Genomic DNA, 12,936 nt, shown 5'->3' on the forward strand with positions numbered 1-12,936 from the left:
CTACTTGCATTCGCTAGCAGATTGCAGTGTAGGGGGAGGTACATACTGCCCGGCAGCTAAATTGGTTGATCCCACATTTTAGGTTGGGCTAGTCTGAAGCTGGAGCTGTTCCCTGCTTGCTATTTGAGATCGCACGCAAATTGATTGCTTGCAAGCTCCTTTCAATTCTAACTAAACTCCTCCCTCATTCCATTCCAGCGATTCATGTTCCTTTCTCTTCATTCTCCTAAACCTCTCTCTCTTGTCTCTTCCACGACTAGGAAGAAAAAAAAAGCCTCACATCGACTCGACGTGGATATCTTCTTCTTTCTTCGAGAAACCCCCTTTTATTTGACAATCCTTGTCTGTCCAGTCTCTTCCTACTGTGCAACCTTTAAACCCACCCTCCCCACGTTTGAACACACTGCAGATATACCCAAAACGAACGAACTTGGCATCTTCCGTTCCCAAACGGCCATACTCACAGATCGATTAATCATGTGTTGAAAAGAGCGACTGCTTTTTATCATCTTCGACGTTTTCTTCCTTTTTCTTCGTCGCTAGTCTCACATAAAACGTCACCGTCTTCCTGCCCCGCGATCGACATCTTCTTTCCACTACCGCATTCGTCATCCCTTTCGCTCTCTCGAAAAAAACCCTGCGCATTTCGATTTCTGTCGCTGGCGTCAGATTTCTGCGCCGTAATCGGCTACGACCATTCCTGTCGGGCTGCTCGAATACCGACGACATGCCCAAGATGCTTGCGCCTGGGTTCAGGACGCGGCGCAGCTCCTCCTTCATTCGATTCGGCGCCCTCGCTGCTCTCGTTCTCTTTGCGTTATGGTCTTTTAGCAATCGCTCTCCGGCGCCGTCTCTGCTGCCGATACATAAATCACAACCTGCTGCTGCTGATGGCGCTGATTCGTTTCCTGTAAAAGCAGCGGAGCAACCTGTATGTTTTTAGCCTGCGGGCTTGGTGACACGTGCTAACTTGGGAAGTTCTCAAACAAACCCGTGCAGGGCGCTCATCCGATTGACAAGCTCATTAACGACGGAGGAAAACGATACAAAGATATCCTCTCCAGAGAATCGCATACCCTCGAAGACGCAGCCCAAGCGTACCGTAAACGTCGTGGTCGTCATCCCCCGCCAGGTTTCGACAAATGGTGGGATTTCGCCAAGCAGAACGACGCCATCGTGGTGGAGGAGTTCTGGGATCAGGTTTATCATGATATTGACCCGTTTTGGGGCGTTCCTCAACCCATCATCCGAAAAGAGGCGTACAGCTTTGAGATGTCGATCCACATTCGCAACGGTAAAGCCAATTCAACGAGTGATTGGTTCTGGACGCTCATTTGGCTTGACATGATTCGCTCTATTGAACATATGGTTCCTGATCTGGATATGCCGTTGAATGCGATGGACGAACCCCGTCTTGTGGTGCCGTGGGAGGATATTGATGGGTACATGACCAAAGGCGCTGCGTCGCGAAGTCTATGGCCTGCGAAGGAGGTTGTCTCGGAGTTTCAGAAGCTTCCTACAGCTGGGCGACATGACAGGGACGTCAGAATTCCTTTCAAGCGATGGGAAAAGACCAGTACGTCAACCAGAGACTTTCATGTTGACGTTTGCTAACAGCCACAGGCCCATACTGGCCAATTGCCCGTCGAGGATGTCCCCCAGACAGTCCAGCCCGCCAAGCACCTCTAAAAGAGTCCTTCAACCATCCCCCCGAAATCGACATCTCCAACGCCGAGAAGCACTCTTTCGCAGGCTACGTCTCCAACTTTACACTATCGAGCGAAATCTGCCACCAACCCGACCTTCAAGGCCTAAACGGTCTTTTGATCAATCCCATCTCAGTGTCTTCTACAAAAGTCCTGTTTCCTATGTTTGGCGGCTCGAAACTCGCTATCAATAATGAGATTCTGCTCCCGCCGCCGATTTACTGGAAGGGAGAGGATCGCTTCACGGGCGGTGAGGATAATGATGTGGAGTGGCAGAATAAGGGAAACACCGTGGTCTGGCGCGGTGTCGCGACTGGCGGCAAGAATAAGCCTGAGAATTGGCGCGGTTTTCACCGCCATCGATTTGTCTCGATGCTGAACCAGACAAAGGTCTCGGCTGTTGAGCACGGTAAGGAGAAACCTGAGAATTTCGTCCTTCCGTCGGAGCAGTATCATCTTCACGCCCAAGCTGATGGTCGGCTTGGGGAGTGGGTTGGCGAGTGGTCTGAAGTAGGCTTCGTCGATCTCATGTGCTCGCCCTCTGAGGAAGACGGACGGTGCTGGTACACGGATCATTACTTTGCCAAGGTTGACGGCATGGACATGCACGAGCAGTTCGACTACAAATACGTTCCCGATATCGACGGAAACTCTTTTTCAGGTCGTTACCTCGGCTTCCTCAACTCAACGTCCCTCCCCATAAAAGCAACCCTCTTCAGAGAGTGGCACGACAGTCGTCTCGTGCCGTGGGTGCACTTCGTCCCCATGGACAACAGATTCCAGGACTTTTACGGCATAATGGAGTATTTCAGAGGGTATGGAGAAACAAGTGGTCACGATAAGGCTGCCCAGCGAATTGCACTCGAGGGCAAGGAGTGGGCGAACAAAGTACTTAGAAAAGAGGACATGCAGATTTATGTCCTGCGGCTGCTGTTGGAGTACGGGCGGGTCATTGCGGATGATAGGGATAAGATGGGGTGGGTTGATGATGCGCTCAAGGATCCGTCTATTGAGAAGACGTGGAGCAAGTTGAAGATATGATACATCATTGTGTGGAGTTGGCCTTGATTTGGTAGGCGATGGCGTTCTGGCGTGGTTTTATTTTTTTTATGTTTTATCTGATGCATGTCGTTTTGCTCTACGGACAACGACCGGGGTTTATGGCATCTAAGTCCAGTACAGTACAGTACATACAGCTCAGAATGAGTTCTCAGTTCCTTGTATCAAATATCATGATATACAATTCTATTTTGTCTATGATGCTATGATATAGTACATGTAAAATATTTTGGTGTCGCTATATTCGTACAATCAATCAATCATGCAACGCCGTCCATGGCGGTACCTTTGGCCTCGTCGTCTGGAGGTGGGTCAAGATCATAATCATCCGTCAATCTCCCCACAAGCGTTGTATACTCTGGAGCAAACGGCCACTCCAGAAACGCTTTAATAATATCCGCCCATTGATCCTCTGTAACGCAGCGCGCTACCAGCGCTCCATGTCCTGAAAGAGGAGATCCGCCCAGCTTGGGATCATGAAGCGATCGGATATTAGCTGCACAGTCACCGAAGCCAGGCCACACGCCGTCCATTGAGCTCGTTATTGGCGCAAGCATTTGCTGGAACCAGTAGCGAAGCATGGTCTCTGAGATGGTGCCGTTTCGCGCTGTCGGGCCGTGCTGGCGCGTGTACTTGTTCATGGCCTTGGGCTGCAGGTCGAGGAGAGCGAAGGGCATGCGGGGATAGAATTCATCGGCGCGTGCGGCGAGGGGTTCGAACGGGCGACGGTCCCATAATAGAGTTGGTTTCTTTTGTCGGAAGAGGTGGTAGTTGTCGCGGACCATAGCCCATTCTTTGCGTGTGTTTTTCTTGACGACATCGAGACGTGCGTCGAATTCTGCTTCGGCGGCGTGGAACTGCTTGGGGGATTTCTTCCAGAGCTTGTTGAGGGCCTCTCGCTCCTGGAGGAGTTCGAGGAAGAGCTGCGAATCTACTGCATCGTACTTTTCGCGGTAGCGCAGCATTTTTAATCGGTACGATGCCTCTGAGGCGTCGTCTTCTGCGAACGCTGTTTCTAAACCTTCGAGTTCTTCACGGAAAGGTCGGTTGTGTCGGGGCGGATGAATGCCTGCGAGCTTCTTCTTGGCGAATTTTTGGTTGGCGCTGAGATTGTTGTACATGATGGTCTCGCGGCCCTTGGGCATCGTCAAGCCAGCTTCCTTCATGCGTTTGAGGCAGCTGTAGCCCGACTCCATGTTGATCCACTCATCGCGGAGCTCATAACGATCTTCGACTTCGACGTCATGGCCGCAGATTTCGTGGAGCCATTCGAGGGAGAGTTCTGCTTCGAAGGCGCTGCGTTTTCGACGGATGGCACTTCGTGGGAGGAGGCGCCGTTTGCCGTCGTCGGAGATCCATACTAGCATGCGCACGAGACCGTACTGCTGGAAGAGTGAGGCGGTGCGGATGCTGGCCATGAGCTGGTAGAGAACCATTGTGCTGACGCATTCGAATGATTGGTACCTCTTCGGTGGGCAGTAGCACAGGTTGACGTTGACGAGGAGTGTGTCATTGCGTTCGGGCTCGGCGGCGGGATCGCGGATGGTTTGGTGGGGGAGGGCTTCGAGGATGGAGTTTAGGTCTTTCCAGAGGATACCGGCTTTGGGGACGGCTTCGACGTTGGGTTTGTCGAGAAAGTCACCTAAAAATGGCCTGTAGACCTCAATATCGGGTTCCATAAGGATGTGTTTCCTGGGTTGGACGAGATCATGGAGAGTGCGACTCCAGAGGCCGGGGCCGGGGTTGATATCGACAATGTCGCATCCTTTATGGCGATCCAACGAAGGGCCGATGTATTGAGCAATATCGTCTACACAATAAGCTTCAAATCAACAAATTGATAGGAATCCATACCGCAGAGACTTTGGCTAACGAGGTTGGCGCGGTGCTTTTCACCTATAGGCGCTTTCGGGCGGCCAGCTTTATGAGTCCACTGCCATAGTCCTGTGTCTCGTAGGCGTTCGGAGAGTTCGTTTGAAGGCTCGAGTTGTTCGTTTGTGATCTTGTTAGAGGCGTGGCGGATTAGGGCGGGCGAAGGGCGGATGCGCCGTGGGAGCGATGAGCGAGCATTTTTTAAGGCGATGAACATGGGAATGTGTCTGGCGTTTGGGTGGTCATTGGGATGGTGGGATAGCTGGTGATGGGGATGAAATTATGTTTTTGCCGTGGGATACCGCTTGATAAGATGGATAAGATAAAGATAGTGGGGAATGGCGTCAGAGTGGTTAATAGACAGACTCTCCAATCGAGTTGAGCTTCTTATGACCATTCCTATATTTACTAAGATATATTTTCTCGAACCTCACCCCGTGGGGATTTAATTTCCCCTCTCTTGTTTCTTTTGTTGAATATCAAATTGCTTCTTCTAACGTTGAATATACGGCGACGACCAGTTGGAGGGCTGCACTCATCATGAAAGGTGTAAGTTATGATCAACCAGGAGCTCGAGGTTGCCGGCCAACTTCCCACTGAGTTTAGGATTGGCTGAATTAAATCTCGGGTACCTGGATTTTTTAGAACAACTCTAGCATCTGCCAAAAGTTTTGTTGTCCTTCGATTATGAAGCTGCAGTTTCTCAGTGACTCAATGAACTGGGCTTCTTAACTTGGTATAAGAGACCATCATCTTGACGTCTATTCAGGCAAATATGCAATTCCACCGTATTAGATGTTCCCTAAACTTCAAAGTTAGCTCGAGCAGAAATTTCTAAGAATTCCTTTACTCAAAAATTATTTTTCCTCGGGCCTTCACATGGCTAAGATTGATGCTTCACTTCAATTGTCATTCAATTACCCTGCACTTCGGCATTCAAACATCCAACGCTAACCCCAATCTGTACAGCTCTCCCACCATCATCATTCACGACATCTGCAAGGGTTTGCTCTCCCTGGACCTGTACTCAGGATCGTATATATATCAACATTCATTTCATTTACCCACACACCATGTTCCCAAGTCAAGCCAAGCTACGAGATAAATAAAAACTCCACAAGACGCCGCCATGCTAAGACATAATCCTGTAAACTCGCTACCTCCCTTGTGTTATATATCTGCCTGTCTCCCCTATCATGCGCCCTCGCTTCCAAACTCATTGGTCCACTCAATCTGCCTTGCAATATCATCCTTGGAAACAGTCGGGTGCGAATCGTCAAGCGCCATCTCGAAATCCTTCAGCGCAACATCTGGTGCAAGTAGCTCGTCGGATGAGACGTCGTCATATGTCATCTCGATCTTTTCCGGGTCGCCTGGCGAGCAGGGCGTCAACATGCGCTTGCCGTCTTTCATAACCTGCATTCGTTAGTCAAGATCCAACTCTACTCGAGAGAAACTTACAGGTTTGAAGTGCGTGGCTTGCAGAATCTTGCGGACTGGTCGCATAAGGGCAGATTGAACAACGTTGGCGATATCGCTACCAGACATTCCATCCGACTTGGCTGCAAGGATATTGTAGTCGCTCGCCTGGAGTGAGGTCTCAGTATCGCCGATGGCTAGCTTGAACATGCGCGCGCGGCCATTCATGTCGGGAAGACCAATATGCACACGGCGCTGGAAACGTCGGCGAATAGCAGCGTCTAATTGCCAGGGAATATTGGTGGCGCCCAGGACCAGAATACCCTTGCTATCGTTGCCTACACCGTCCATCTGAACAAGTATCTCGGTCTTTATACGACGTGAAGCCTCGGATTCGCCTTCACCTCTTGGGCCGCACAGGGCATCGATCTCGTCGATGAAGATAACTGAGGGCTTGTTTTCGCGCGCCATGGAGAAGAGGAGCTTCACGAGTCTGGAGGGGTTAGATATGGTACCAAATGACTGCAGGGAACGTACCTTTCACTTTCACCCATCCATTTGCTGACCAAGTCGGAACTGCTGATACTGAAAAAGGTGCTGTTTGCTTCTGTCGCTACAGCCTTGGCGAGGTAACTTTTACCCGTTCCTGGAGGTCCGTACAGCAGAATACCCTTCCATGCCTGTCGCTTGCCCTGGAACAGACTGGGGAACTTGATGGGGAGAACAACAGCCTCCTTCAACGTCTCCTTCGCACCCTCAAGACCAGCGATATCCTCCCACCGCACGTTGGGCCTCTCCTGGAGAATAGCACCGGACAGCGCGTTGCGCAACTTCTTGCTATCGTCGTCCTCACCAGCCTGCGGCTTCCCCTTGCCAGTTGAGCTGCCGTTAGCGCCCATGATGGCCTTTCCGCCGCCGTTTGCGTTCTCGTTCTCGGCGGCGAGGAATTGCTTGAGCTTTTCTGCGCGGTCGAGGTACGTCGCCATCTTCTCCTGCATGGTGACTTTGAGGGCCTTGTTCTTCTCCCACTTGAGCGCCTTGACCCAGAGCTCCATGGAGGACATGTATAGGTCGAAGGCTTTTTGGTACTCCTTGTTGTGGTCGGCTGTGATCGCCTTCTGCACCTCTGCGATGGCGCGATCGCGGAAGTTGGTCGACATGGTGACGTTGTTTGGGGTCGATGAACGTGGGGGGAGGGGGTGACGAGACTCGAGGCTCCCAGAGGAGTAAAGGGATGTCGAAGAGAGGATCGAGGAGGGAACAAACAGAACCTCGAGACGTTAAAGTCGTTATAAGATAGTGGATGGTGATGAGGCAACAGTGCAGCAGCAAGCAAGCAAGACAGTAGGTACAAACGGACAGGTACAGGCTGTGGATTGAATTGGCGGGGAAACATCAAGATCCACGGTTGGATTGGATTGATTGAGCGCAATGCTTATAGCGGGGCAGAGAGGGGCTGCACAACCTTTACCTCGACCTTCTCGACCTCTGCCTTGGCGATTTAGGCGACAGCTACAGTACACTCCAAAAAAGACGAATCAGAAATAGGCAGGAGATTTTTTTATCTGCTTAGTGATAATTTACCGCTTTTTACATCATCATGTCTGATCCCCAAGCACGGTTACAGGCGCTGTCTGAGGACTTCCAGAAGCTTCAAGGCGGTATGTTTGGGTACATTTGGAGGGGGAATTATGCTGATTGGGAGTAGAACTTCAGAACGCTGTGGCGTCGCGACAGAAGCTGGAGGGTCAGAAGCAGGAGAATGTTGGTGTGCAGCAAGTAAGTATTGTTCAGAGACGTCGCATGCATGGGCTAATGAGCATCAGGAATTTGAACGACTACAAGAGGGAGAGACAATCTACAAACTCGCTGGGCCAGTGTTGCTCAAGCAAGACAAGTTTGAGGCCGAGAACACAGTCAAGGGTCGTCTGGACTTTATCAGTAGTGAGATGTAAGTGTTCTTCCCCTCACTACATGCCGCATGCTAATATCCTCAGCACACGACTAGAAGACACAATCAAGGAGACACAAGAGAAGCTTGAGAAGAAAAAGACAGAGATCATTCAGATCCAGACTGCAGCTCAAAGCCAGGGCAAAGAAGCACCCCAGTAATGACAAGAGAGATGAACAAAAAATAGATCATGAGTTGAGTTATATTCTACAGTACGCGGATTATGATAATGCAAATACCTGGCACTTTATGAGCGCCGCGCTAATCGGAGAGTCCCTTAAAAACGCCAGTCGTCAAGTTTGAAGTTCGTGATGTGGTTTAGTTGATCGCCATGATGCTGAAGCCCCACGGAACGCCCATGTTCTTGTGGTCTTGAGCTGCGCTGGGGGAGAACATAAAGTCTTGCTTGTCATCTGCAGCAACGGGCTGAGGTGTCACAGCGTCTTCGTCTGCATCAATAGCAGAGAGGATAGCTTCAGCAACGTCGCTCTTCCGAGTACAGTTCTCAAACACAGCATCGCCCTCAATGAGACTCTGCATCAATGCGCGCTGATCACTCTCCGTGAAGAGCTGCACCTCACGGTTAAGAACGCCATAAGTGACCTTCTCGCCAGTCTGAGCCAAGCGCTGGAAAATTACAGTGAAGGCAGCGATGGCCTGTGCGAGAATACGGGCTTTTTGCTTGGAGCTTAGGTGGGCAAAGATCTCGGAGTCTTCTTCAAGGGCGGATTGGGTGTTGGTGTCGAAGATGGACTGGAGGATGCGGTGCAGGATGTTGCGGCATGTTAGGTCGAGATCGGCGCTGACGTTGAGCTCGAAGACTGAGGAGATGTTGCGGAGAATGCTGGAGAGGGCGTCGAGAGGGCAGAGGTCGTTGGGGAGGGTGACGTGCCCTTGGTCAATTGTGAAGATGTCAATTGCGGCGTTGACAGCAGCTGGGGATGTTAGTTGAGGCTTTGAGAGGTGGTGAGGGTTGTTTACTTCTGCGGGTGGTGTCGATGTCGATCTCGACACTTGAGACAATAGAGTTGTTCTTGATGGCTTCCATTTTGAGATGTAAGTGAGTGAGTGATATGAGTGGTATAAGAGGTATAATGAGCTTGAATTGAGATATTATGCTAGACTTTACAACCGTCAAGACCTGGGGGATACGCCGGCTTTTAAACTCATCAGCCCCTTACAAAAATTCTTTCCAGGAGATGCCCAACTCGTTGAGGATACGGCATAGTATCCTGGCAGCCTCAATAACAAAGGCGCTCATGGCCACACCGTGGTCAATGCCCCCCTTACCTGAGGTGTCATGGGCGTGGATAGATGGGCCGATAACCGTCTTCACCGTGGGGTGTATTTGGCCGACACGACATGGTGGCGGCATGATCATGATGAAGCCGAGATATGATGGGAAGTTTGGGGGCAGACCAAGAGATAGCTTTCTCTTGGCAGATATATCACATTCTATACTTCATGATGAGATCTTGCCTGATCAAGCACTCTCTAAGCATGAGCATCTCTCTTCCGTCGTCTGTCTTGTTGCCTCTTCTGGAAGTATCTCGTCAAGGATCATGACCCGGTTTCCCCGAACCTAAACCTTGATTGCTGGGGATTTTTGCTGGCGAATTCTCCCGATGTCGAGAGAGAACAAGCCGGAAGATATCGGGATACAAGGACAAGTGCTCGAGTTACTGAGGAAACTTCCAAGGAATATCCGACTCGGTGAGACGGCGTGGGGATTGCATTGCAGATGGGAGATGGAATTGTACGATTCACAGGAACTAAACACGCCATCTACTCCATGATTCGAGAAGTGGCTGCAGCGCCACAGATATGAGGCTGATGTTTCAGAATTTCGGCTTACTTGCATATTCCTATGTTTTGGAATCAACATCGGGTAAATGAATTCCCCGCCATTGGGCATGGAGGGGCTAGAGGGGCAATCAATCAAGGTACCGAACAACGGGCGCGTCGTCACAGGACCCGTCTTTCTCAATGATTCCATCACCAGGCAGGCAGCTCTAAAACGTTGGACTGTTTTGAGTAACAAGCCACGCGGCGCCCGACCATGAACTGGATATAACCCTCGACGACTCTAACACAGTCATTTCCAGCTCAATAAAGTCCATACTCGTCTTTTGTATTCCGCCATGGACTCGAGGATTGCCATGAGGCCGACCACGCCGCAGACCGTCAAGGAGCTGGTGGCTCAGGCGGAGAACTTCAAGTTTAACACAAACATTCCGGTTAAGCACTGGACACGTGCAGCTGAGACGCTGTACCAAGAGGTTTGTTACATATGCCATCTGCATCTTTGTTTGTGCGCAGCTAACGGTGTAGGCGTCGTTTGCAGTCTCGGATGGCGATTTCGGAAGAGCTTACATGATGCTGTATCGACACTCCGTACTGGTCCTCCAGTACATCCCGACACATCCACAGTTCAAAGACCCCGAGAATAAAAAGGTGTACAAAACGCTATCGCGACGCATACCACGTGTCATCCAAGACCTAGAACAGTTGAAGCCCGAGATCGAAAATGCCGTCAAAGAATGGGAGCGAATGGCGCTGTCGTCAAAAACGAATGCCGGGCCCGAACCGTCGTCACAATACGAACAGTTTGCAGCGCGCGATCCGAGTCTCACGGGCAATGCGAAGATCCTGGATGCGTTTGACAACCAGGACCTGGCTGTTGATCTTGCGCAGAAGGAATTGATGAGGAGGGATACTGCGAGGAGGGCTACGAGACAGGCGGGGATTACGGATGAGGATATCATGTCGAGAAGAAGAGGCGGGAGGTGGGATCAGTGGGACGGGGCGAGGATGGGCGATGATGAGGATCTGAGGCGGCAGATGGAGGCGACGAGGCATGCTCTTGACTCGGCGCAGGAGAGACGGACTGATGATGACTACCGACCGACGTCGCATACGTACAGTTACCCATCGATCTCGAGACCAAGAGCCGTTGACTACGAGGGCCAGACTCCAATACCTTCAATACAGCCGAGTCGACCACCGAAAGAACCGGTCGCTCCACCGCCAAAAGAACCTCTTCACACACCATCATTACAAGGTCTCCCACCAGCTCTTCCTCAAAAAGTCCCTCTACCAGGCTACGCACCTCTCATCCCCTCACCATCCCCCCAACCCGCCCGTCCCGAAGTCCCCCGCAAAGAAGCCCTCGACACCCCGCCAGCACTCCCCCAAAAAGAGCGTCTCACCTTTAAACCAGGCGCATACCTCGAGAACGGCGACCCAATACGCTCGCTCTTCCTCCCAAAGAACCTGCGCCAGAAATTCCTCGACATTGCAGCGGACAACACCCGTCGCGGGCTAGAAATGTGCGGAATGCTGTGCGGAACACCGATCAACAACGCGCTGTTCGTGCGGTGTCTCTTGATCCCGGACCAGAAGTGCACGTCGGATACGTGTGAGACGGAGAACGAGGAGGTCATGTTTGACTACTGCATGAAGGAGGATTTGTTGCTGCTGGGGTGGATTCACACGCATCCGACACAGACGTGTTTTATGAGCTCGAGGGATTTGCACACGCATGCTGGGTATCAGGTTATGATGCCTGAGAGCGTTGCGATTGTATGCGCGCCCAAGTTCCAGCCATCGTAAGTCACGCGATCAAATTGAGTTGAAGAAGACACTGACACTTTTTTAGGTATGGCATCTTTCGATTGACGCACCCGCCGGGGCTGGACCATATTCTCAATTGTAACCATCAGGATACGTTTCATCAGCACTCGATTGACAATATTTACCGGGGCGCGGGACAGCCGAAGGGTCATGTATATGAGAGCGATAAGCTGGACTTTTATGTACACGACCTAAGGACGAAATAGAACATGCGTAGGTACAATAGAGCGTGCATAGCATAAGGTACTTACATAGCAATGGAGTTATGTGAAGGCGTACAAACAGTGTCACAAGCCGTTATTGCACAACCTCCAGTGTCTGATTTTGGCGAGAGCTGCATTTGAGGCCTGGGGTATTTTCCGCACCTCCACCACAGCGAAAGGATCAATAAAGTGTCTCCCTACCGCACAGTGCAAGCGTCACAGTGTTATAACTTGTGCGATGCAGATCTGCACCCTGCCCAAAGTGGACATTGGGTCGATCTTTATCCCGCTGTGGAGAAACAGATCTAGGGATTAAGATTGGATCTTGGGAGGAGTGGGGACGTTTCTCTTGGGCTGGGGACGATCCGATAATGAGGAGGTCGAAAAGGGTGCGGGATTGACGTTAGGGGTAGGGATCGGCGAGCTGAAAATGGGAGCTTGGGTGAGGGACCGGGTGAGTGGTTGAGGGATCGGCGAGGACTGGGAGAGAGAGGGGAGAGGGTATTGTCTTGCAAATGAGCTGATGCAATTGCGTTGTCTCAAAGGGCTTCGTCAACATTGAAACTTGTCTCAAGGCTGATCCAGTCTACAGGAGGCAAAGGGACACAAAGACTAGTGCAATCTACGGTAATCTCAGGATGCCCTTTGTCAGGGTTAATTTGACATCCTGTAGCCGGTGTCTATAGTAGAGTCAAGTAAGGGAACAGTATCAAGACAATATGTATCAATAATCAATCTCAGCCCTCCAAACAGAATAAACCACGTCATTTTGTCTCTCCCACCACCTGCACAGACCGCACTCTTTTCCCAAAGAGGACTTTCAGCTCTGCATAAGCGACCACTCACACCGTGCTGATTATCAAGTGTCTCAGTTGAAGGGGACCACGCTAAAAAAGCTTAGGGCCAGATTTTGTGAGTGCCGTGGTCGATCAGCCCTGTTAGTTCTGCCGTATTGGGACGGGCTCAGCTTAGCCCGGGTCGGTCCGCTATCGATTGGGCTTTGTACCTAATTTATTTGGTCGGCCTTTTGGTAGCTGTAAGCTTGAGAGTGAGCTTGGGAAGAAAGTAGTGGTGTGAATTGGAGGGGGCTGAA

General features: G+C 51.0%; 6 protein-coding genes across 6 annotated transcripts; 3 read left to right on the forward strand and 3 right to left on the reverse strand.

Moving 5' to 3' along the window:
• Positions 1–727: 727 nt before the first annotated feature.
• On the forward strand, positions 728–2,747 carry FMAN_10751 (uncharacterized protein; the record flags this gene model as incomplete). The annotated part of the gene is made up of 3 exons (XM_041823751.1): positions 728–931; positions 979–1,576; positions 1,624–2,747. 3 exons carry the CDS (start codon positions 728–730, stop codon positions 2,745–2,747), a joined length of 1,926 nt encoding a protein of 641 aa, XP_041689300.1.
• Positions 2,748–3,025: 278 nt separating this feature from the next.
• On the reverse strand, positions 3,026–4,854 carry FMAN_10750 (uncharacterized protein; the record flags this gene model as incomplete). The annotated part of the gene is made up of 2 exons (XM_041823752.1): positions 3,026–4,575; positions 4,620–4,854. 2 exons carry the CDS (start codon positions 4,852–4,854, stop codon positions 3,026–3,028), a joined length of 1,785 nt encoding a protein of 594 aa, XP_041689301.1.
• A 977-nt stretch (positions 4,855–5,831) lies between these two features.
• On the reverse strand, positions 5,832–7,216 carry FMAN_10749 (putative VPS4-vacuolar sorting protein; the record flags this gene model as incomplete). Its single annotated transcript, XM_041823753.1, has 3 exons — positions 5,832–6,053; positions 6,099–6,549; positions 6,594–7,216. 3 exons carry the CDS (start codon positions 7,214–7,216, stop codon positions 5,832–5,834), a joined length of 1,296 nt encoding a protein of 431 aa, XP_041689302.1.
• A 440-nt stretch (positions 7,217–7,656) lies between these two features.
• FMAN_10748 (uncharacterized protein) lies at positions 7,657–8,168 on the forward strand (the record flags this gene model as incomplete). The annotated part of the gene is made up of 4 exons (XM_041823754.1): positions 7,657–7,717; positions 7,765–7,835; positions 7,883–8,007; positions 8,054–8,168. 4 exons carry the CDS (start codon positions 7,657–7,659, stop codon positions 8,166–8,168), a joined length of 372 nt encoding a protein of 123 aa, XP_041689303.1.
• Positions 8,169–8,325: 157 nt separating this feature from the next.
• On the reverse strand, positions 8,326–9,055 carry FMAN_10747 (uncharacterized protein; the record flags this gene model as incomplete). The annotated part of the gene is made up of 2 exons (XM_041823755.1): positions 8,326–8,942; positions 8,989–9,055. The coding sequence occupies 2 exons, from the start codon at positions 9,053–9,055 to the stop codon at positions 8,326–8,328; spliced, it is 684 nt and encodes a 227-aa protein (XP_041689304.1).
• A 1,093-nt stretch (positions 9,056–10,148) lies between these two features.
• On the forward strand, positions 10,149–11,846 carry FMAN_10746 (uncharacterized protein; the record flags this gene model as incomplete). Its single annotated transcript, XM_041823757.1, has 3 exons — positions 10,149–10,286; positions 10,339–11,615; positions 11,666–11,846. The coding sequence occupies 3 exons, from the start codon at positions 10,149–10,151 to the stop codon at positions 11,844–11,846; spliced, it is 1,596 nt and encodes a 531-aa protein (XP_041689305.1).
• Between the last annotated feature and the right edge of the window lie 1,090 nt (positions 11,847–12,936).

The sequence above is a fragment of the Fusarium mangiferae genome, assembly GCF_900044065.1.
Source record: "Fusarium mangiferae strain MRC7560 genome assembly, contig: FMAN_scaffold016, whole genome shotgun sequence".
Lineage (NCBI taxonomy): Eukaryota > Fungi > Ascomycota > Sordariomycetes > Hypocreales > Nectriaceae > Fusarium > Fusarium mangiferae.